At 32.8% G+C, this 27,112-nt stretch overlaps 1 protein-coding gene across 2 annotated transcripts in view; it reads right to left on the bottom strand.

The window, feature by feature from the left end:
- Nucleotides 1-23,130: 23,130 nt before the first annotated feature.
- Nucleotides 23,131-27,112, bottom strand: part of LOC149476751 (uncharacterized) — a 52,359-nt gene continuing 48,377 nt past the window's right edge. For both annotated transcript variants that reach the window (XM_089711201.1, XM_089711202.1), the window contains one exon: nucleotides 23,131-25,402. In XM_089711201.1, coding sequence (XP_089567327.1) covers nucleotides 23,616-25,367 — 1,752 coding nt within the window. In that variant the 5' untranslated portion in view covers nucleotides 25,368-25,402 and the 3' untranslated portion in view covers nucleotides 23,131-23,615. The remainder of the gene's footprint in view (nucleotides 25,403-27,112) is intronic.

The following is a 27,112-nucleotide window of genomic DNA, read 5'->3' as shown; positions in this document are numbered from 1 at the left end:
TTGGTGAATAAACTTTACAAATTTTGCTTTTTCATTGCGTTTTAATTGATATCCTTTAAATAAACTGCTGCGTTTATCGGTGGAATTTTTGAAGTGAAACTTTTTTAGGCACGTTGAGAGTAAAACTTCAAGGTCACGTCATGGCAATACCGTCACATCATGGAGTACTGCGACGATTATGGTATTTTTAAATCTTTCCAAATAAGTTTCACTTCTGCTACGTCGTGTGCTCGGCAGACACATTTTTTATGCACAGGTTTGTCAGAAAATTGGTAAAGGAAAAGTTACGTAAACGTATTTTTAAATTCAAGATAGAAAAACATTAGAAAAAGCGGCACGGCAAGAAAAATATTCCATTTAAAAAGGAAACCTATGCAGTATGCAGTCTAAGCAGCTACTGTGAAGTTTTATTCCATTCGCAGTGTTATTTTTAGAGGCTTCTAATACCTATCTTGTGGTTTTTGAACATATACGTCTCACTGGTAATATTTTTAAAATACTTTTACGTGGTATTGTATCGTTATTTAAAACAATGTCTTATCTTATAAGGACTTCACAATATCAGCCTATGACCGCAACAGGAATGTGGCAGGCAAAAATTAGTATTTGTATTGAAAAGTATCAAACTATGACTATATTGCTTTCTAAATGGTTTCGACGTTTCGTCAGCGATGAGCACCGTCACATAGTATGCATGGAGCGTCAACGATTGTCCATCAATGTCGATATATACGGCTTTGATACGTAATTGATACGTTCTAGTGGCCATAGTACGTGTTGCTTTCCGATCCTGACACGTTCCTACGGTCATATGATACGTTGTGTCAAAATAAAACCGTAATATTGTCCAGGTTTTTGGATGTTTTAGCACAGTTGACAGATATATACTACGTACATACAGTTAGGAAACTAAGCCCCCCCATGAAATTATGACGTATAGCTATAGGGCTGTTACTTTTTGATATTTAACCGACTTGAAAAATAACGGAGAAGGTTATCAATTCGGCCTGTATATTTCTGTTTGCTTTTTTTCACAGTTGATTTTGTGGTAATTTGGAGATTAAAACCCGTTAAAATACAAAAATGGTGTAGCCTAAATATGAATTTACAAGAAGAAACAATCCGAATTAATACAGCTTGTAAAAGTAAATACGTTTTTATCAGTGCTATATTTCGAAATCTAGTTTTGTTATGGACGCCGAAGGCTATTTAATGTACCTAAATTATTTATAATGCTTGATATTTGTATTATACATATATTCAATAATTATTTTAAACCAGAATTTACAATACTTGTATGTAGGTATACCTACTAAACTATTTTTAAAACGATAAATTAAATTAAATTAAAAAACACAAAATATGCAAAAATAAATTAAAATTATTATTATACGAGCATAGAACCTCTACCTTTTTGTTTTAGGAAGAAAAAGAAAATAGTTTGACAGGCTTAGTGCTTGACAAAGTGGAGACGCCACGTATCGATAAAAATACAATAATTATAATATCTATCTTTTTCTTCCCTAATATTTACGTAATTATGCACATAAATTTAAACAAGATTTTTTTAAGGTTTCCTTTTTTTATATTTTCGTGGTCTTCTAGATTGCGTAAAAAATAGATGCGATCTTTAAACAGACTGGACTCCTAATAGGTACTATTTGTAGCTATCATTTTGATAGAAAATATGTCAACATAATATAAAACTCATACTGCCATATCTATAGAAATTAAAAAATAGTCTCTTTTTAACTTGTAGTCAGATATGGTATTTACAAATATATTTATTGAAAGGGCTACAAACTGAAACAATCGATATTTATTTAATGTGAATTGACATCACTTTAAACTTTTTTCCATACTATATTCAAAATCTGTGGATGTGTCACCCGCTACTATCGATCCCCCTCAATACCCTTGTAAACACGCTTGATGGGGGGGGAGCCATTTCGAACATTTTGTATGAAGTTTCCTTACTGTATGTATCTGTATATTGTGGTTTTAGGTTGTAGTTATTTGGCGTAGTAGATTAATTTTAATTGATCCATTTGGTTTTGCGGTTAGTGACTGACTGCTGCGTCTAAGGCTTATTACATTGACCTTCTTCTGTACAAATATTTTGGGACGAATTTTTTAGTTTTACTGTGTCAGTGTGATCATGTTTATGTTCATAACTGTTTTAGAACTACGAGCCTTGAATTTGATATTTTGGTTTTATGGGGTTCAAATGCTTTGCAAAAAGTATATTTTTTTTAAATAATATAGAAATAATATTCGCGGAAGACGTGGGTTCGATACCAGCCTCGTGATCGAGTTTCTTAAGTTTCTATTCATTAAGAATTTGTAAGTATGAGCCTTTTCATAGTACAAGGTCTGAGTAGCATTTTAAAATAGAGAAATAATGAAATCCTGTGTCCCTTTGTCCCATATTTGTCATTATTCTCCATCAGAATTAAAAGGGTTCTACAAATGTCCAAATATTAATCATTTATTCATATCGAAGTATGTGTTTTTACTTCAAATAAATGTCCATCTCTCATAATTGCGGACGTTAATTTTCATTTCTTTTGTGTATCAAGGCATACATTAATTATTTATTCAGTGTACCCTCATCAAAAGTGACTTACAGCTTTAGACATATGGCCAATTTACATATAACATGTACCTACGTGCCGGTTGAATTTTATTTACATTTATACGCTTCATTCGTTATAGTTTATTTACATAATAAAACCTAAAGTATTGTATACTCAATTGTTTAATATAAACTAAATTTAACAATGAAATAGCCTACTTGTAGTGGCTTATTCTTCATAGAAACTATAATTATTCGTATTTTTTAAATAAATATCTAGTTATGTAATTTCTAATTAATCCAACTCCGTGCTATTCGGGACTAATAATTGATAGATATCGATTGTAAGTAATTGTCGATTTTATGTAAAGTTTAACGTATATATTTTTCAATTAAAATAGTATATACCTTCTCATTTCATACAGTAAGTATACTATTACCAATTACATACATCACAATTCACAAATAATGTACTCAAAAATATATAAGTTTCTCCTTCATTCAGAATTGCAGTCATAATCTTCTTATATATAAAAATGAATCGCAAAATGTGTTGGTAAGCGCATAACTCGAGAACGGCTGAACCGATTTCGATAATTCTTTTTTTATTATATTCCTTGAAGTACGAGGATGGTTCTTATGTAGAGAAAACGTAAATATGTACCACGGGCGAAGCCGGGGCGGACCGCTAGTTCAAAATAATAATTCGACAATCGACATACTCTTATATAATTAAGAATTAAGATTAGGTATACATCAAACAATACCAGTTAGACGAGGCCTTAGGCGTAATATTAATAAAAAAAGTTTTTATTTTAGCCACAGGAGAGAGCCGCGGGAAAAACAAACATACAACGAGAAGGAAAATGGGAATCATTTTTAATTTGGAAATAATTAAAATGTCATCATAACTTTGAGTAATTTTTGTAGGGAGTTCTCTGGAGAGTGATTCACAATGCTATAAATATCAAAACAATCATAACTTATTTGCAGAAGAACTTTAACTTAAAGTTAGCATACTTCCAATGTGGAGCACCACTTTTAAGCTAGGTATTGCACATATGATATCCTGCAATTGACGGGAAGAGACTGGATGAAGGCAGCTGGCAACAGGAAGAAATGGGGACAATTGGAGGAGGCCTATACCCGAAAGGGGCCAGGACATTAATCCGAATTACATTATAAATATTAATATTATCTTCTTAATTAATGTACTTTGCTGTAATTTGTGTTGAAATGTCATGGAATAATGAAAGGCTAAATAAATAAATAAAATAAATTGCACATATTATAATATCAACTACATATAAAGAATTTTATTAACTTCAGGTTGTTTATTTTATATGTACACTAGCGGTCCACCCCGGCTTCGCCCGTGGTAGATGTTAACGTTTTCTCTCCATAATAACCATCCTCGTACATCAAAGAATATTATAAAAAAGCATTAACGAAATCGGTTCAGCTTTTTTCGAGTTATACGTTTACCAACACATTTAGCGATTCATTTTTATATCATAGAAGATTAATTGCATATAATTGGTTTACCCGTTATCCTGTTTGCAGTTTTTTAAAGCAATTTGGATGAATTTTCGTATGACCATGTGCTACTTTTCTTCAAAAAACCTCTAAAAGGTTTGAAATAAGGGACAAAATAAATGGAGTTATTAATTGTATAATATTTTCAGTAATTTGGATTAAACCCACGCCTCGTCGAAATAGATGAAAATTTTTATATTTCAAGCGTTTCTGAAAGATAAATCTCTGACCTGTACCACCACTCCTGTCATATTATTATCCAAAAGAAAAAACTAATAGATAATTTTATTATTACAGGAGAGACTATTATTAATATTTTACGCGAATCCGTTAATATACTCTTACAAACATACTGTTATCTATACTTTTATTAATATTATAAAGCTGAAGAGTTTGTTAATTTGTTTGATGGCTGAGGCTTCTCAATATTAAGTACATATTACTATGTGGGTGATATTATAATTCTGAAAGTACGTCCATCGGTCCGAGTGTCTGTATGTATCTCATCTTCAGAACTAAACTACAAAACCGATTTGGATTAAATTTTGTACGGAAATAGTTTTAAGACCTGAGAAAGGACTTAAGGATTTATCTCGCAAATCCCACGAACTATACTGGTACGGGTTTTTTCTTTTACTACGCGGGTGAAGATGGGGGCGGAAAGCTAGTATTACATTTATCAAGGTTGTTTCAATAGATATCATGTAGTAACTGATTAGTCACTTTTGCCAAAGAAAAACACACTCGAATAAACAACCAGCAATTTGCAATTACAGCTGAAAATAAGTTTTCACGTGATCTGAGCTAGACGTAAGCGTTTTGTTTCCCAGTGCTCTTAGCTGTTAACAAGCGTCTAGTTTTGTACTTTTTTCCCTTTTCAGGCATCCTGTCCGAGACATACGAGCGAACCTGAATGAAACTATCGTGGCAATCTAATTTAGGAGATAGAATTGTGAATTATACACTTCTTTTTGTTTTTTAACAATGGACCATGACTAAATACTAAAAATTAAAAACATTAATATTGCCTCAAGTCATAAGAGCAGGCGTACAACATCGATTAAAAAAGTTTTTATACCAAGTTGTCAGATCAAATTTGATTTGTGAAAAAATTTCATCAAAATCACCTAGGTCCTAGAGGTTAACAGCTGCAGTTATGTCAAACTTAATTAAAATTTATCATTCATCTAAAAAAAGGTACAAAATACCAATGTCATGAGTCTACAAGATTATTTGTGCATACAATTTGTTATAATATAGTCAAACTTATAATTTTTAGCAGAAATTAAATTAAGTATATTATTATACCTCGAAAACATAGAAAATAAACTCCAAAAAAAACTCACTCACTTGAATAAACAGAGTCTACACAACCATATAAATTGTGAAAGTTGAGTTGAAATAATAAAGCCAATTCACAACAATTTCTACAAGTAATTTTTTGTTCCGCAAATTGTTAGAATGTATAAACTTATTTTCAATTTCATTAAGTATGTTTGTTTGTCTTGGATCGTCGAAGCGGAGCGATTTTACATGATATATTTTGTGTCTGGATATAGAAGGGATTTAGTTATATTACTAGCTGTCCCGGCAAACGTACTGCTGTCACATCTGTCCGATATGCACAGAAATTTTCATGAAAATCGGTACAGCCGTTTTGAATGAGTATATTAACTAACACTGTGACACACGAATTTTATATTATAAAGAGATAATATACTAATTTAACCGCAATGAAACGCTAGTTACATATTTTTAATGAAATAAAGGAAAACATCAGTACTTGAACTATAGAACTAAAAATATGTGTACTTAAGTGATATAACTTGATGTGATGCGACGCGAAAGTACTTATCATCACTCACCTTTCGTGAATTTCGTGGAGAGAATGCTTAGAACAGACTGATTCAGTAACATTTTGACCTACTATTAACTTACTAAAAATATCACAAGAAATGCTTGTAATAAAATAAACATCACATCGACGTGATTAAAGATACTATAAAATAAATACTAAAGTTATGACATGATTTTAAAAGAGCAATTATGGAGTTTCTTGCCGGTTTTAATCTTCTCCATAGATACAGCTTACCGAATCGGTGGTGAATGTTAAAATATATTATGACGATTCAAAAATGCTTCTAGAAGAAGTCTTATTGAATAAATAAATGTTTGAGTTTGAGTTTATGTTTTACATTATGTGTTATTTAATTTGAATGATTATAAATACATGAGCATGTTGGACAGGTTAACTTCTCATAATATACCTAATGCGTTCATTTTCATAATTAATAACTAATATTAACGCATCAAATGCAATGCTTCATTCTTCATACAGTTTTTATATTAGGTATTGGTTGTGATTGTGACCATGCTTGCTTATATGTTCTACACTAGTCTACAGACACGATTAACGATCACACGACACTACATCGTAACGACATTTTTTGTTCATACCGAAAGAGCGAAGCAATAAAGGTTTTACAAAGCAATTTTTCATTTGTTATTACATCTGGTAACCGGTTCTGCCAGTTATGGGCACGACATTCTTAGCAATAATAAGAGTTATTACTATAATATAAAAGTTTAGGAATGCGGTCGCACTTGTCACGATTAAAAATAGTGTTGCGCTGAAATACCGCACGGGTCAGGATATTTCTCTGACTGTTTTATTTCTATATTCTAGGACAGTGATACTAAAACAATTCCTGTGTTTAAAATGTTCAGTTCAAACTAGGTATTATTATTAAATATTATTATTATAAAAAATATGTGCTGTATCCCAGAATAAATAGGTACGTGAGTTCTGAGTTATAATATCCTTCCAATAATCAAACAATTTGCGATCATTTAACTTCCACATTGTATGTATTCAAAGGCGTTTATACAACAAGTCTAGTTGAATAAAGAAATATTTGAATTTGAGTTTTATTTGAAAGCATTAAGGACAAATTTAACATGAAATAATTCCACCAAAAGCATCAATTCCTCAAAATCTATATAGCATTTAAAGGCTTCCTAAAAAGGTTATATTCAGACCGTTATTTGTATTTTAATCTAAAAGTCAAAAAAATGTATGCGTGTACTAGAGTACATACGTAAGAAGTGAAACTTCTTTATGACCTTAAAAATGTCACGCGTACGGCGGAACGTTACGCAAAAATGTTACACAAAATTTTTGTCCAACCCCGATAAAGAAGTTTCACTTCAATAAGGAACTAAGGTGGGTGGACCATGGAAGGCCATGCTCCTTCGAAGGCCAATTATTAAAATTTCGTAGTTATTGCTATATGATGACAAATCCCTTCTATTTACACAAACACCCATCGAACTAGAAATCACAGACGCGGCGGCGAATCGCTCGCGCCACTATTTTGGCAGAACGGTCCCTCGCTTCATTGATATCGGAAATCTAAGATGGGTGGAAAAATAAGATGGGTGTACCATAGAAGGCCACTGTAACAAATAAATAGTTATTATTCGTTTATTTACTGGAAAAATGAAACTAACAAATATTTAAGTAATACTTTGTTTTATTACGTAACATATAAACCACTTCTTTTTATTGTAGACTAGAGGTCCGCCCCGGCTTCGCCCGTGGTACGTATTTGGTAATAAAAGGTAGCCTATGTCCTTTCTCGGGTATCAAAATATCTCCATACCAAATTTCATGCAAATTGGTTCAGTAGTTTAGGCGTGATTGAGTAACAGACAGAGAGACAGAGTTACTTTCGCATTTATAATATTAGTATGGATTTAATCGCTATTTATTAACTTTTAGTGTTAAATGACTGTTTTATTATAATGGCCTTCTAAGGAGCCTTGTTTCTAGCAAGGCCATTTGGAAGAGTTCTATCAGACTTAAGTTCAATCAATATTGATCAAATCTGAAATTTAAAAAAGTGGTTTATATGTTACGTAATAAAACAAAGTATTACTTAAATATTTGTTAATTTCATTTATCCAGTAAATAAACGAATAATAACTGTTTAATTGTTAGAGTGGCCTTCCATGGTACACCCACCTTACTTGGGTTATAGTTTTACACGAAAGTGTATTGATAAGGTACTTTCATGCTAAGGTACATTCATAATTTAAATTTAAAAAAGCAAATTCGAAATTAAAAGACGAAAAGATACGATTAACAAATGAACTATGAAATATAATTTCAAATTAAAATTCCGAACTGTTTTTCGCAAGATCAACATTCCCTCAGTCTATTGTTACAATGTTTTTATAATAAAAAACACTCAAAGATATTAATTATTCGTCTCATTGTCATTCAGTTCTGATAAAATATTTTCGTATATTTCCCAGTGTTATTTTTTAATTCGAAACCAGGTAACGTTGAGTGTCTTGTCATTATGGAATAAGGATATAATTGTAACAATTGAGATGCAAATACAATGATTCTGGGGATAATTAATTCGATGTTTTTCAATAAGAGATTGGAGTTCTTTTGCTATATTTTAATTCTGTAAATATTTGAAATAACAATAATTCCGACTGGTTGGTTGGACATGGGTTTTATGTCTAATTTTACCGGATTATTTCGAGAAATAATGACGTATGCCTTTGTAGTAAATAGAGAAATGGCATTACAATTTATTTTAGTTTTTTCTCGACGATTTATAGATTTTCCGCTTTAATTTACCTAACCAAAATCATATTAATACAAAATTACATAGGTAATAATTGATGACCCATTATAACAATTAGGTAACACAAATTACTAATGTGGACTAGTTTTTCACTTGAACTAAATCTAGATCGACAAAATCTATCGTAGGTATGTAGTCAAACCTCTGATTTAAAAAGCGAACCAAGACCTTATCTTAAGAAACGACGTTATCAATAAGAGATTATAGTTAAACTTTCACAATGTCTAATCACATATAAAAGAAAAGAACAAATAAGTTTAATTATATCATTATATTTTAAAACACAAACAATACACAGATAATTAAAGGCACATTAACTAATCCACAATTCATGACAATATCTCTGCTGAGACCGTAAACCGCAACGCCTTAGACAAATCTAGATCACATTGAAATGAGATGCTGAAGAGAAATCTAGGTATAATCTATATATTAATAAAAACTGAAGAGTTTGTTTGTTTATTCGCGCTTATCTCAGTAACTACTGAACCCATTTTAAAAATTCGTTTACCGGATGTGTACTTGATCCTGGACTTGATAATATATTGTACATATTATTATACAAACTAGATGTGTTTGTATTGTGTTTTGCTACATTCTAGTTTATGTAAGGATATCTATATATATATATATATATATATAAAACTCAAAGGTGACTGATATAGTGATCTATCAACGCACAGCCCAAACCACTGGACGTATCGGGCTGAAATTTGGCAAGCAGGTAGATGTCATAACGTAGGCGTCCCCTAAGAAAGGATTTTAGAAAATTCATCCCCCAAGGGGATCAAATAGGGGATGAAAGTTTGTACCATGAAAATTTATCTTTTCCACGCAGGCGAAGCTGCGGGCAACAGCTAGTATTATAATATAATCTTAGGTGAACAGTTAGTAATTAATTAGATAGTACCTAGTTACTTTATAATGAATATGAAAACTAAACAGAATATGTATTATAAAGTGTTTAAAACAAACACAGGCATACATCTCACTCGCATTTTCATGGCTTATATATTTACCTGTAATAAAATCCAAAACAAAACCTGTCTTATGATTCCAGTTCATCGTATTTAAATCATGCACCATCTCCTAGCCTACACAAAGCACTATGATATGTGGAAAGCGCTCATTAAACGCTGTTTCAGAAAAGCCAAGCTTTGTCTTCTGGCGCTACGTTTCAAAATAATTGCTTCTTACTCTGTGGACTCGCGTCAAAAGTTTTTAACTTCAGTTTATATTTTCTTAATTAAGTATATGAAAAGATGTAGTCGTTTTTGATGTTAAATTTTTAGAAAAAATGTATGATAAATTAAATGAAACTAAAGACTCTATTATAATTACGTTTTTAACACTTTTCACTGTGTGGTGTAGTTGGTAGAAAACGAATTGATGAATTCAATCGAAGAAAATCTCGAGATATATTGATGTATCAATATATCTCGAGTAGGTATACCTAATGTAGGTATACCTACAAAATACATACAAATAAAAGATTATTTAGCACAATGTATAATGTAGAGCACTTACCCAGAATTAATTAACATTAACATTAACTTATATAGCATAATAAACCTTATTCATCCCTCCATAACTTCAAAAATTGTCAACAAACTAAAATTTATGGTCCTTCGATTCCTTTTGTGTTTACGGGCGTAAGTGTGAAATTCTATCACTTCAATAAAATACTGAAAAACTTCAAGCGACGGGATATAGGATGCTTGAGCTACAAATCAATCTAACTATAGGGAACAAACTATTTTCCTATTGTGAGATGAGCACGTGTTTTGTACAGGGCCGAAATCACACCTTCATTTTTAAGATGATATATTTTTTTAGTAATTTGGTAAAAATGTGATGTGAATTGTTTTTCTAGCCGACATAAATTAATAAATACGAGTGTTTTTATAGAATCAAACTCAAGAAAAATTATTGTCTTATTATATTTTCCACGAAATATGATTAATTTTGTAACATATACTTATATTATATAAATCTGAAGATTTTATTTAGGTATCTTAATGCACTAATATACTACGGGATCTATTTTAAAAAGATTTCACCTTCCGATTGCTATATTATATGAACTGCTGCTTCACCAGCAGCGGTGTGGTTGGAAATAATATAATGGTAATCATTGTTTTTTTCATCTGAGTAACCTATACCTATACCATCATCATCTGGTCGTGTTTATCAGTAACATGACGCAAACAAGCTACGTTCACGAAATCAAAACTCACTTAACAAAATACTACAATATAATTAGAATAAATTAAAATTCACATCGCCCATTACGGCCCTGTCCCAATCATTTTATTTCACTCAGCAATTTCAATCAGATTCGCTCAAAATGAAACGAGGATGTTCTGTTTATTTCTCGGCTTTTCAATGTCTAGCGGTCTTTAGCTGGAACTACTGCAGTGAATAATCTGATATTTATAAAGGAACTAGCGGTCCGCCCCGGCTTCGCCCGTGGTACCTACATGTTTAAACTATCCTATCTCTCAAGTTGGATCGAACTGCACATGGTGTGCGAATTTTATTATAATCGGTTAAGTGGTTTAGGATTCCATTGAGGACAAACATTGTGACACGAGATTTGTATATATTAAGATATTCAGGTAGGAGAGGAAATATCGTATCTATACTTAATATTTCAAAGCTAAAGAGTTTGTTTGTTTGAACACGCTAATCTCAGGAAGTACTGGTCCGATTTGAAATATTATTTCGATGTTAGATAGTTAATTTACCGAGGAAGGCTACCTATATAACTATAATAATATATCATCAGGCTTAGACCAACAGGAGCGGAGCCACGCGGGTGCAACCGAGGGGCGCAGTTACTTTAGCAATATAATAGTTGTGTGAAACTTGAATTGTAGATATGGGGGTAATTAAGACAATTTTACTTTAGATTTGTGAACTGTATAGTCACCATCTTTATTCATACAGAAATAATTTGGCACTCAATTTTTTTTTCAATTAGGTACCTACATAAAAAATGGACATGTTGCAGACGATCTACTTACAATGAATATAATGTCTATAGTATTCTATATACATATTCAATCTAATTTCATTTCAAGGCTATTATTAATAAACGAAACTTTAGCCGTCTCTGAATTAATTCTTAATTTCCCTAAGGTCCGTTAAGTCAACTGATACAAAACTTACTTTGAATTAATTTCATTATAAACAAAGGTACGCAATAATCAACAAATTAAAATAAAAAAGAGTGTGCTTGCCGAGCACACATATCAGAAGTGAAACTTCATTGGCAAGATTCAAAGATACCAAAATCTTCACTTTACTCCATGGCGTGACGGTATTGCCTTGAAATTTGAAATTTTGAAATTTTACGCCCAACGCGCCTAAAGTTTCACTTCAAAAATATATTAGCATTTCTTTCCAGGGACTTTGGACATCGTTCGTTTACAAAGTAACTTCGAAAGGTGAGGAAACTTTATGAATACCTACAGAGTAAAAATATTTAAGATTTAATTATTTGAGCAAACCATTTTAAAGCAATTATGTTTAGCAATTTTAACGTTCAGCAAAGTAAAACAAAGTAAAGGTGTCTTCAAAGTCATTAAAAGTGCATACTAATTAAAATAAGGATCAAATTTGCAGACCAATAAAATCTATCTCAGGAAATTTGAACGTTAAAATGATTAATCGAACAGAGAATTTAGAAGAGTGTAATAATGTACGGAAATGTATTATAGGTAGTAATAATTATCTATACTAATATTATAAAGCTGAAGAGTTTGTTTGTTTTTTTGTTTGTTTGAACGCACTAATCTCGGGAACTACTGGTCCGATTTGAAAAATTATTTCGGTGTTAGATAGCCCATTTATCGAGGAAGGTTATAGGCTATATTTCATCACGCTACGGGCAACAGGAGTGGAGCCACGGGAGTGAAACCGCGCGGAGCAGCTAGTTATAGATAAAATTAAAAGGCATTGAGGGAATAGTCAACGTAGACTTTATTGAATGTAGTTGCTGGAGATAAACCATTCTGAATTTGACTTTGATCTTTCAGGTTGATGAATTTCCGTGACATAAAAGTTCTTGGTTTTATGATATTGATTAAAAAGGAAGTTATGGATACAATTAAGTCGTTAAATGAATATTTTTAGGAAATGTATAAATAGATTGATTATTATTTTTGTTAACCTCACATTTTTGGTTCAACTTCTACTAACTAATAAATGTATTTTACTAGCTTACTGTTACATTATTCACATGAGAAATATAAATGTCCACATTTTATTACAATATACATTTCATTTATTTATGTATCTTTGTGAAATATTTTAAAAATCAAAATTTAATTTATAAATTTTTATTTCAATCTGTGCATGTCATAATTTCATACATAACACCACAGTGAAGACATCGTGTGAATTTAATCATACTATTTGTATACTAGAAGGGTGTAAAGAATACAAAATATATGCAAAGCCCAAATGTGGCAATACCGGTTTGTATTTACGGCTAACCTATACCCAGATAATGAAATTTCAGGAGTACTTTAGTAGATTAAAAAGGTATTGTAATAACGCAAGGAATATGGATTATACTCTTTTTTGTACAAAACTCAGGCATTTAATAGATTAATTCTTTTATTTTGTGTTATAAATATAAAATCACATTAAATCTTATAATATAAAAATGAATCCCAAAATGTGTGGTAAGCGCATAACTTGAGAACGGCTGAACCGATTTCGATAATTATTTTTTTATTATATTCCTTGAAGTACGAGGATGGTTCTTATGTAGAGAAAACGTAAATATGTACCACGGGCGAAGCCGAGCGTACCGCTAGTTATACAATAAATATAAGCAACGTCACTAATACGTATATAATAATATGTACAAAGAAATCGCAATGTCGAAGAAATATTGAAAAATTATGAAATTGGCGGCCATAGTATTAGCACAGATAATATTATAATAGGTATTAGCTCATAGACTAGTTTGTAATGAAAATGATAAACGATACTGTCATAGTTTAGTAAAGTAATTAATAACCTTAAATCTATATAATAAATCACCTCTTAGATACTCTTAGGAAAACTGTTAACGAATATACCGAGACTTTCCAAATTATTCTTTATTAACAAGCGTCAAAAGTGAATTTCCAACGTATATTTCAAAAAATTAAAATATGTAACAGATTACTAAAATACACACATTTCTTCTAAAAGTAAAATTTTCATCAAGCTACTTAAGAAATGGTTAATACCTTCCTTCTGTATGCCCATAATAACACAATTAATGAAAACCTACTGAACCGTTACCTAGAAAACACACACAAGGTGAATTCACTGGCTTCAAGCCCCTTGATTTCCGCATAATATTTCCTTAAGGCAGCAATTTTGCATAATTTCTACACCCTCAAAAGTTTTGAACGTCAGCAAAGAATTTTCAGTAATCCCTAAACACATTATGCTAAACGATCTCACGGCGACCTCAGGGAAACATTGTCACTTTTATAAGTGTCCTTCTGTACTTTAAATAAGCTTTGCGAGTTGGCAGGTCTATTCTAAATCAGTTTATATCGGTTTTGGGAGCTTTTTGGATCAATGGTAAGGTTGTTATTATCGAAAGAATCCCCGATGGATAGAAAATTATATTATTTTCATCTTTTGGGGTGTATAATTTGGCTGATTATTACCTCACACATTCATGATACTTGAATAGTGGTAGTTGAAGTAGTTTAAAGTTGAAAACCAGCGCCAGGTCCATGTTTTTGAAGTAAAACTTCTTTAGGCGCGACTAGGGAGTAACTCAGATTTTTTTTCTGACGGAAGTAACGCTTACTATAGTCTGTGTAGTTTCCGCCATTTAAAAATAATAATTCTGATTGGTTGTAAGTATATGTCATATACTACACGCTTCTTGACTTATACGCCAGCTAGTGGCAAATATCATAATCAATTAGGATTATTTATTTTCAAATTTTCAAACGGATCAATTGTGAATAGCAAAGTGAATGAAAAATTCAACAGTTTTAAAAACATTATTTTAAATTGCAAAATTTTTTGAAAATCTCTAAATATACTTGTTTATTTATTACTTTTAAAATAAGTAAATTAAAAATAAAAATAAACATGTTGCGGATTATAATCAATCTATTTTAAATATTGCTGAAGACAAAGTAGTATCCATAGCAACAGATATGTATATAGGTTGTCATTCAGTTGAACAAGAAGCATATGTACGCCAACAATTTCATAAAATGTCAGTTATTGATACAGGAGGATCGCCTTATGAAATCATATTAGTTCTTAACAAATTTTACATTATTACAACCAATATTGATGTATCTGATGGCTTAGCCAACGGTTGTGTTGGAAAGTTAGTGTATATTGAACGTGATGACAGTGATAACATCATACGCTTATGGCTTGAGTTTCCTGGTAAGATAGGAGAGAAAATTAGGAAAAAAGCTGCCCATCATATTCAAACTCTAAACATTAGTAGAACAGCAGTCCCAATTTTACGAAGATCGTCATCTGTACCAATGAATAGAAATAAGACAATATTTGCAAAGAGAAATCACTTTCCATTAGTATCTGCTTGTGCGCTTACAATACATAAGTCTCAAGGTGGTACTTTTGATCAAATCGTTTATGAATACAATAAAAGTCACAGTCAGCAGCTGTTATATGTAGCATTATCACGAGTAACTGATATAAATGGATTGTTCATTGTCTCAAACACCGATGACAACAAATTTTATCATGGAAGAAAGCGTCCAGGGGGAATAGTTGATTTACAGTGTGAATTTGAAAGACTTTCAAATTCTCGCCTAATAACACAACAGGAAGAATTATATAACCTTGTAAATGAGAGTAACATTACACTATTTTCCTTCAACTGCCAAAGTTTACGTGCTCATGTTTCTGATCTGAATGATAAAGTATTAAAAAGGTCCACATTGCTGTTATTTTCCGAAACTTGGATGAAAAATGACGAACAAATTCTTATTGAAAATTTTTATTGCGTTACCCAATACAAACGACCCAACTCAACTGCTGGTGGAGTAGCTGTATATCATTCATCTACAGATACACTGAACAATGTAACACCAATTCAAAATATTTCACCAACTATATTATCACAAATTTCCGATGAGGTTTCACAAATTGGTGACATCGCCTTGGTTCGATGTGTTAATACGAATGACCAACCTGTGATTATCGTTGTTATTTATATTTCTACAAATACTAGCCTGACAAATATCATAAAATTTATTCATCAGCAATTACTTCACTTCACAATTGAAGGTTCTCGACTTTTAAATAGTAATTATCATGAATTACCGATGATTCTAACTGGAGATTTTAATGTTAATTTTCGCTCTCAGGAATCTCTGCCGTTAATTGATTTTTTAGAAGAAAAATTTGATTTATCTATGAATACTTCTCGACTTCATTCAACAACGCGTTTCGGTACAACGATAGATGCTGTATTTTCAAGAAAAGTAGCAAATTTAGAGAGTAACAAACCTATAATTTCGTACGTAAGAAATTATGATGACATTCAATTACCTGTTTCGAATGAATAATATTAATATAACATTTAAATAATCTTTGTAAAGCACATGAATAATAAATATAATTAAATTATAATATAATATTTATTTATTTAAGTTAATATTTAATCATTTCAGTGATATATGTCGTCAACGCCAAAGAAGTTTTACTTCAATCGCGCGTAAAGGTTACACGCACACACTTTTTTTTATGTTATAGAGAGGCAAACAAGCAGACGCATTGCCTGGTTGTAAGCAAATTGCCTAAAAAACGCTTGTCGTAAGATGAGTTAGATCCTTTTAAGTCTTGACTGTTTACATTATTGTTTCAACCTTGGTGCGTTATCTTTTGGACAAAAGATTCCCAGAATGATTTCAAGTTCGACCGATCATCCATGGAAATGCACTACTGAATACTTTTACGTCCTATAAGTTCAAATAGGAACACAGGATCTCCCTTGATAGTGTGGTAAGGATAACCGTAGATATTAATGGCATTTCAATATTTGATGTTAATGGCAAATTAGGAAATTCTAGGATCATAATAGTGCACGATAATTAATAAATAAATATTTCGGGACAATTTTCCCACATGGCACGATCTGATCCCATACTAAGCTAAGCCCTCTACTGAACCAAAGGTTGTCTGGAAGAAATCGCTCTAAAGCGATAAGACCGCCATTTGTACTTAGTTTAAGCTATATTTAAGTGTCTGTATTTCTTTTTTTATTCTCTTTAAGTGCAATAAAGGATTGATAAATAAATAAATAAATAAGCTTTTCGCATGTGTTATGGAAACGAGATGGCTGATAAATATACATATTATACTTATTATAATTTTAAATAAATGCTTGTACAGATAATTAACACCCATACGCAGAACAAACATCTATGTTCATCACACAAATATTTGCCCCGGGTGGGAATCGAACCTTCGCCCTCTGGCTTAGAAAGGCAGCCCGGCCACTACCAACCAAGCCAACCGGTCAGTCGACAATTAATCGTAACGTCTAATGTTATAGGCATTAATAAAGTGTTATTGTTCAGTTATAGTTAGTGTAAAGAATCACATTCCTATTCTTCCTTCTCTGTCCTCATTTTAAACCTTTCAACTATAAACTTTAGCCAATTTAATCTGTTAACTTAGAAAATAATAAACGACAATACATTCTGGACAAAGGAAATAAGTTTCAAAGACGTCAGAGACTACTGGTGGAAGGCGACTTGAAAAGGAATTCATATTATCGACATTATTTGCTAAAGTTATTGTTATTTAACACTATTTTAGTTGGAATAATTTGTGATCAATTAGAGTTTTTTATAGAGATTTATTTGTTTGAATGTTTGTAGAATCAACTCCAAATCAGCTAGATCTGTAATTTCTAAAATATATTTTGATTAACTTCCTTTCTAATGAACTAACTGAATATACATATTATAAATTATAAATGTAAGTGTGTTTGTTTGTTTATCTTTCTTTCCCGTCGCAAACGATTCTATAATATTACTAGCGGTCCGCCCCGGCTTCGCCCTTGGTACATATGAAAAATAGATGTTGGCCGATTCTCAGACTTACCCGATATGCACAGAAAATTTCATGAGAATCGGTCCACCCGTTTCAGAGGAGTATGCAGACTAACATTGTGACACGAGAATTTTATATATAAGATTTTTGGGTCTGGTGACAATAAAGGCTTTTTTTAACGCCGTGAAAATTTCCTTTGTGGAAAGTTAGAGCTAGAAGCGAGGTACGAAATAGTTTCATATAAATATAAACATTGAAACGTAAACCCGGCTTCGATTCTCTTTTGCTTCTATAAAATAAAGGAGCATAAAACTTACATCGCTCCTAGTTTTAATGATGGTGTTTTAAATAGCTGTAAAATGTTATATTTATATACTGTAGGAAGCCATTTCCGTGTCAAGGGTCTATGGCACGCTCGTCACAGACATCTCATGAATATTATATGGAAATACTGCATGTAGACTAAGAGCTAACGACAATTTTACATAGTAAAAGTATTAATTTTATACATGCAATACTTTTGGAAAAATAATAATATATTATTTTAAAATGTGTAATGACGATTCGAAAGTGCTTCTAAAAGAAGTCTATTTGAATACATAAAATATAATAAATGTTTGAGTTTGAGTTTGAATATCATCAAATCAGCCGACTTTATTGTACTATTGCGAATATTATCTCGATATGCAGCGTTTTAATGGTGAAATCGTCTTACAAAATGAATGTAAAAAAATTGCTATTGAACATGTAAGAATGTTAATGTGTAAAGATTTTGCAAATACTTGTTTACCTCCGTTTTATGTACGCATGATAAATATTACTTATCGAATATTTTTTCTTGTCTCTCTTACTGCTGAGTGTTGGCAAAAATAATAACATATGTTCCCAGTGAAAACACTATAAGGAGGCATTTTCATGTATCTTTAGTTAATAAGATTTTTTTTGTTTTATATATCTCTGTCTTTGTCTCTGTATGTTTTCCAATAAAGAAAATAAATAAAATTACAAATTTTTAATAGCAAGATAAATGACTTTGCTGTGTGACTCTATTTTCGATTCGTAAAAACTCCACTATGCATGAATATTATGATCATATTCCATATATCAAAGAGAGTTTATATCGTTATCTATGCATAATATCCTGTAAAGTATTTTTTTAAATGTTTCATAATTATAGTATAGTATGAATATGTATAAGTATAAAAGTAACCGACATAGCTCAACGAATTAGCAAGCTGAAGTGGCAGTGGGCCGGTCATATGTGCCGCAGAACGGACAACCGCTGGGGCACACATGTCTTAGAGTGGAGACCGCGACTCGGCAAACGTAGCGTAGGACGCCCTGCTACACGGTGGAGTGACGACGTCCGCAAGGTTGCTGGCCATAACTGGCGGCAAAGAGCCAACGACCGGGCTCAGTGGCGTGCATTATGGTCCGGGAGCCAGCAGCAGATTTTATGACCAAGTTCCTCTCAAGCGGTAATTAGTAAAATGCATCAAAGTATAGTATTATGAAGCCTCGTGAACGTCAGCTGGAGCTCGGTTGGGGGGAAGAGCGGTTGTAGCCTCCCGTATCAGCTGACGGTTTTTCCACCAAGATACAGCCAGCTGACATATATATTTATCCACAATTACATATGAGCTATCATCAGGTAAATTTTTGTTTGAGAGGAAATAACGGAAAATAAATTTTTCTTTAAATTTAACTTTCATGTTCGAGACACCAGCTGACGTATAATACACCATGTTGTAACCAGCTGACTATTTTTTTTCGTTGAGATATTGGGTTAGCTACAATTTGACAAATTTTTAGCTGAGAGGAAATGAATGAATGAATGTATTTTTTTTCCTATGTGCGTGGGTGGCTACAACCGCTCACCCCCCCAACCGAGCGCCAGCTGACGTTCACGAGGCTTTATAATACTATACTCTCATGCGTCTGACGAATTATCTCTTGAGAGGAAATAGTTAACCAAATTTGCACCTGGCTCCCTAACCATTAGGAGAGGCCTACGTCCAGCAGTGGACATCGAAAGGCTGATGATGATGATGATGATGATGATGAATATGTTTTATATTATATTATAGTTCAAATTGAAAAAAAAATGTGTAAAGGCAGATTATCTCCTTAGTGGCTTAGCCAGCAGCTCTTAGCCTAATAAGTTGTGGCGACAAAGTGGCCGTAAGCTGAACGGGAGTGTCACTTAAGTTTTGTTCCAGAAACTTGTTAAAACGTCTATATTATTTATTAGTTTCCTACTTTTTCTTGGATAGGTGTCCGAGTAAAGTTGAAACTGTTACGAAAATTAAATAAAGGACTTTAAGATATTTCCAGATCATTTGATTTAAGATATTGAAAATTTTTAAGTGTGTCCCTCAAGGATACAATTTTCCCTAAATTTCCTAGCGTGCTCTATTTTTTTTGCTTTTAGTATGTATTACCACAGATTACTAAATAGTAATACTGTTCAGTAATTACTACTTACACTAACTAAATTTTTACCATTACATTATATCTTTACTCTCATCAGCTGAAACTGCATTACAGCGAAATTAGCTTAAATTTTAATTTATTTCACATCTACCCTCATCAAACATTTGCTGACCCGTTGTTTGCTGTCGACCGAGTGGACTCGTTCAAATACACTGTGGATACCGTCCAATAATTAAAAAGATAATAAATAGCTTCATGAATACGTGAATTGTTTTTCCATTGATGATATGTATATTTGTTACAAATGTGTTAATTAGTAAGAAATATACTTTTAATCTGATGTTTAAAATTATATCTGGTAAAATATTTTTTTTAAAGAATAGCAACAATTTCGATTCGAACCCGCGTCTTTTTGCCATACCGTGGCAACGCCTAGCAAGTTAGTCACCTTAACAATCGAATTACCTACTCTTTCGGTTTTATGTGCATAAAGGACATACAGCATTTGATTCCTATAGAACTATTAAATGAATATAATAAACATATAATTGTCGTGTCGCAGACACCTCCTAAACGGCTTGTCCGATTCTCATAAAGTGATAAAAGTTAGAACAACGTTTTCCGGGACAGCTAGTTATATCTATAGTTTAAAGTGCAGTTTATGTCTAAAAGTTTGCTGATGCCTGTTATCGTTACTAAAGAGTAATAAGACACCGTTCATTTTCACAAACTTTCGTATTTGTAGTAGTATTTCATCGTGTAATTAATTAGCCTTATAGAAGCAACTTTCTGATATTCATTGTTATCTTTAAAAATGTTTCCTGTCTTCTCCATTTAAGAATAACGAGCTTTTTATAAAGTGGATATCACTTATTAATTATTGAAAGGAAAGGTGTTAGATAGAAACTGCTAGGAATACTTTTACGGTAATAATATTTATTTTCATGTACGTACGTTTATTTCCTTTTATGTACGTTGTAAATATGCTATATTATTGAAAAATATGCATGCTGCATCTTCAGCATAAACCGTTTTGCTACAGAAAATATCTATAATCAACAATAGTAATCCCTGTTCAAATTTAAATCGAAACAAAAGCTGAATTTCACCAGTGAATTCTAGCTAACGATTTGCTCAATTTTCGGCGAGGATTTAAAGCTAGTGGCACATTGGGTATTTTAAATTTTAATTGTGTAAGAAGCATGACCCAAATTTTAGATTGTCTGTTCATTGTAAACTTTTAATGAGTATTTTGATGGCCCTACAGACGGGAATTTAAGTGTTAAGTGCGGAATTATGTAGATTCCATCTGCGGTTTTTAATTAAACGCGAGTTATTTCGATTCTTTATTTATTCATACTTTGACTGACCTTTTTGGAATGAGAAAATATTTTCTAATATTTTCTTGGCCTTGACTTGGTTAAGTAGTTCTGTATACGTGTTTTACCTCGAATGTTTTAACTTTTAAATAAATAATATTAAAATAAAAGTGATTTACATTTGAAGAATATTCTAGAACTCTAGAAATTTCTAGAACTAAGACGTTCTCGTCAAACAAGGCAAATAACTAGACCACTTTATAGCAACCCATGTCATTTGACAATTGAGAATGCTCCGCACACACAAATGATGTAAGAACAATAATTCACATTGACCTTTTACGTTCTAAAAATAATCTTCGTCTTGTTATACTAGGTACTGATAATTTTAGATCAAATGTAGATCAATTTTAAATAAATGAAATTCTTTCTGTTTCTCCAGAAAATTATTTTTATAGGTATTACTCAAAATAAAAATTAATGTGTTCTTCCTACACACGTAATAGTTCTCTACAGAGTATAAAATAGCTTCCCGCTATCTGTCGTCCCTATGTATGCTTTGATCTTTAAAACTTAACAACGAATTTTGATCAGGTTTTTTTTAATATACCTACTATGTATGATTCTATTTGAAGCCTATGGGCTTTATGATATAATTTGTTAAGTTTTAGACAAAGCAAGTGAAGCTGCGGGTGAAAACCTAGTGATGAATAAAATTCAACAAACCTAAGGTCACGTTTTATCCAGTTATTAGGTAAAATAAAGGTAAATGTTCTGTTTTGATGTTCGATTTCTTCTGTAGCTTCAATAATATTCAGTTCACAAGTTTGCAAAGCGTGTTTGAGCATACATAATACAATTAAAAATAATTTTACATCTAGATTCTAGACAGTAAAATATAAATCAAACTTACGTCCTCCATTGTTCACAATGTTCTGCAGCAATCCGTAGGCACATTGTATTATATTTCTGTCAAAACAAAAGAAAGGACACGAGCAAATAAAAACAAGAGTCAATGTGTTCAATCTACATAAACTGATAAAATCGGTCCTTAAGTTACAATGCAGGGGAATCTCCCAATAATATAAGGAACTAAGATGAAATCTTGAAAATTATGTTTACCAAACTAGGCCAAAGGCATTATTGCGCTCGCTACAAATTGTTTTGGCAGTTAAATTGAGCGTAAGAATTAATTTTATGGCGGAACAAAATTTACTGACAAAAAATGTCGACTTTGTTTGGCTGGCCGAAATTAATTTTGCCGATTTCCTTTCAAATTGCCAAGATTTGCTTCGAAGGTCTTTTGGTCTAACTCGGATGGTATGTAATAATTATTTGAAGCTCAATATTGTCATTTGTTTCAACTAATGTCCAATAAAGAAAGGAATTTCGTAAAGTGTAGTTTGCTAGAATGAGAGTATTTGCTACGGTGCCTTGATGTTCCTTTAATTTAATTTAATTGTTAGGTTTGTCTACTGAAAATTATTATAATTATTTCTGAGTCTAATCGAGGTAGAAATAAAACTACAAAATGCATCATAATGTGATCGGTTTATTTTACATTATATGCTTTCAAATAAAATTAAAAGCTATTTGCCTAAGTGAAGTATAGCTTTATACATAAGTTACAAAGAGAGACGAAAATAAGACAAAGGGTTCAGTCTTATATTTGGGAAAAGTGTATAACACGAATAAACAATATTTACAAAAGTTGGGAAGACAACATGCGAAGACGAAAGGAACAACTAGTAAACAAATGGATCGAGACTAAATGCTTTCTCAAGTCAACATCCCAACGTACGAATAACAAGTTTGCTTACAGATTCAATTATCATACAATATCGATAACAACCTTATTATTTAAATCTCACAGGATGTCTCACATCGCGCACACATTATTTACAATTTTAATTATCCGTCAAAATTATCTTAATACAATAAAATTGGGAATTAGTCTAATTGACTCGTAAAATGTAGGGTACCAGGTCACCTCAGGCTAGAGGGATCTAGTACCAGGGGCCTAGGCTAAAGGGAAACAAACTCGGGTGGCGGTGGCGGTAAGGTCAGCACGGGGGTTTCTGATTGTTCATTTTCTCCACTCGCACCAGGTAGTGACCAGGTTGAGCTTCCCGTTGCTGTCACTCGAGGACCCATGTTATCATATGCTGGTGCACCACAACAAGTTCGTGTTCGTCTTGGTAGAGTTGCTCCACCTCCTATTAAATCGGGATACTTCCCATGCTCTCCTCTTCCAGCTACTTGCACTGATATAAATATATTTCCATAAGGGACTGGTACTGCGAACTCCGCTGGTGGAGGAGGAAATGCTCCCGGAGTGCCTTCTATAGTAATATGTACAGGATCAAATGCACAACTTCTAGAGGGTTCATCAGATAAGCGTTCTGTTAATTCAAAATCACACGGTGAGGCCATGTCCGCAATCGAACGATCACAACTAACAACTACAGACGCATCTATTAAACGTTTCTCTTGGTCCATGAAGCTTCGACTTGGTGGTACAGTTCGTTTTCGTAAATGCCAACACGCGACTGCTGCTATAAAACCTAGGGCAGCTAATGCGCCTAAAGCGCCAAACACTACGCCCAGTAATTGAGGAATTCCAGGTGCTGTTCGCGCAGTCGCCGTTTGCAGCCTTGGTAATACCAAACTTATTACAGCACGAGCTTCTCCTGCTACACTTTTAGCTAAACACGTCCACTCACCAGCCGCACTAGAAGTGACGTTATAAAGAGTAATATTTACCCATCTAACACTTCCAGGTACTCTCTCCTCAATATTATCGTCCTCTACAATCGTATCAATTTCTTCCATGTCACAATCAACACTGCTATTATGTAAATCTACTCCGTCAAACAACCATGTTACTTTCGGCTTCGGTATACCGTGTACCCAACAACCAAATGTTGCCGCTACACCCACCTCTGCCCTTACAACTAAAGTACTCGATTTAACTTCAGGCGGGCAAGTCATTACTTCACTAGGCACGTTGCGCCATTTGTTCCCTGACTGCGTGGAAGGTTCCACGCAAACTAATTCTTCTGTACCTAATTTACTTTCTAAAAACCAATCTTTAAATTCGCGTAATCTACAATCACATCTCCACGGGTTTCCCGATAAGGACATGGTTTTCAAAGCGGGCAATGAAAATGTAATTAGACGCAGGAATGTTAATTGATTCCTACGTAAATCTATAGTTTCTAAAGACTTCAAATTCCGTAATGCATTTGTGTGTATTGTTCTCAATCGGCAGCCGTCCAATAATAGCATTCGCAAATGCGGCAGCGTCGGAAATTGATCGGCTATCAACGCAGTCAAAGGGTTATTGCTCAGCACTACCAACCGTAACCTTTCGTTCCCTCTAAATATATCTCTGGGTAGCAACGCGAGATCGTTGTCAGCGAGATCGACTTCGACTAGAATTCGTAGTTCCAAGAACGCGTCAGCGTGAATAGAGCGAAGTTTAGTCGCTCGCAAATTGAGTCGTTGTAAGTTTAGTAGGCCAATGTTCGAGAAAACTTCTTGTGGTAAGTTTCTGAGGGGGTTGTCGTGTAGATCGAGGACTTGGATGTCGGATGAGAGTGTGGGCGGTCGGCGAAGGTCACCAGAGGCACACGTGGCGGTTTTCTTGCCGGAGGACCACTTGCAGCGACAGGTGGACACGTGGGCGCAGTCGAGCCAGTCGCTAGCAGTCCTCGCTGTGCACGTGGTGAAGATAACTATCCAACACCACCTGGCCCACGACACGCGCATACTCATCTCATTTCGACTTTGTGTTTACATCGGTGGGATGCCTGTAACAACGAAATGTAGTTTAATCATTGGGATCATACAATATTGGACGGGCATAGGGTGGATATAACATTCAACAACATTAATAACTTTGTACGATTATCATTTATTTTAACAAAACGATTTGTCAATAAAGGTATGTACTTTGATCAAATGATTATATAATTCGGTTTTATATTCATATAATTTTATGAAGAAAAGCTTTATTTGAAAATGCTTGTATAATTAACGTTATTCTTACTAATAAGTAAGAATTCAAAAAATTTTTAAAAGGTTTCATAAATCTGTAGGTACTTTATTTTTTTGAACAGAATAAGATAATCATAATATTATTACAAGGAAAACGTCGGATGTTTTGATTACATTTATTCTAAGTCTCCACATTTATATTTAAACAACATTCTATTTTTTGTTTCTCGTTCTACCGATATTTGATTGTAAAAACATACAATTGTTTATATTTACTAAGACACAATTTAATTTTTTTTATTACAATTAACAGGCCAAAACACAATTAAAAAAAACCCACACACAATTTTTGCACCATTGTGACCAAAATACAGAAAACGAACATTAATAACGTGAATAACATCTTTAATTATCACATACTAGATTCTAGGTAACAAATGCACTCCGAGCCTCTTGTTTTGATAAATGCGTCCCTCCCCGGAGGTTTTCTGTCAAGATTAGAGGGATTAATGGTTCTGCGAGGTTATCTGTCTTGTCCGGCCGTTCTGGTTATGGTCACGATAGGGTATTGAGTTAACTAATTGCAACTAACTGGATATGGTCAGTTTTACTGGGCAGTATACTAATGACCAGTCCTTTGAATTTATTAGCAAAAACAGGATAGGTGTGGTTAATATCCTCTCAGTAAATCAAATACAATCTTAGATAGATTAATTAAAATATTTTATTTTTTAAACGATACAATCGGAAAAAGAAAGCATTATTACCAATCTGTCTTTGTGGTTTCATACCACATTATGCTAGTTGACTAGGCGAAGTATTATTAGGATTTCCTAAGGTGATTTCTTAGTTTTCTTTCCTAAGTATATGTACAATGTACATACATTGTACATGCTCAATTGAAACGTGGGTAATAAAATTACATAATATGTGTATAATCTGTCTTCAGTTAATCGTTCCCTAGATGAACTATACTCACTTTTTTATAAAATAATAGCTAAAACACGTATTTTAATTGTACAAACTGAATTATAATTCAATAAGTTCAAAACCCGAAATAGGTCATACAAGTATATCGCGCAGCATTTTCGCTCGACTTCTGCCCAACTTCAGAATGCAAGTCTTAAAGCAGTATTACTTCCAGTGTGCAAAAGTGACAGCGCTATTTAATTTGTCTAGCGCCATCTCTTTCCCAAACTGGAAGAAATACTGATAAGACATAATCGTATCCTTCTCAGGTTAATGTTGTAAGTTTGCACTCAGCAAATATTTCGCTTAAAATGAAAATGGAACAAGTGCAATGCCTTTTAAACTATGTTTTATTTTATTACTTTTGGTGGTAATATTTTAAAAGTTAGTCTGCTTCCGAGCGAATACAATAGTATTCAGACATTGACTTTATGAGTTCCTTCTGTTGTTCGAGTATTATTGTGTTTCAGAAGAGAAATTATTATCAAAGGTTTATCTCAAGTTACCCTTTTGAAATGTATTTGTACTAGTATATAGTTCTGAATAACTAATAT

Source organism: Colias philodice, chromosome 26 (genome assembly GCF_061535455.1).
Source record: "Colias philodice isolate Cphi_HAF_F1 chromosome 26, ilColPhil1 Martin Lab GWU primary, whole genome shotgun sequence".
Classification (NCBI taxonomy): domain Eukaryota; kingdom Metazoa; phylum Arthropoda; class Insecta; order Lepidoptera; family Pieridae; genus Colias; species Colias philodice.
The sequence above is the reverse complement of the archived record's forward strand: the minus strand, read 5'-3'. Positions and strand labels throughout refer to the sequence as shown.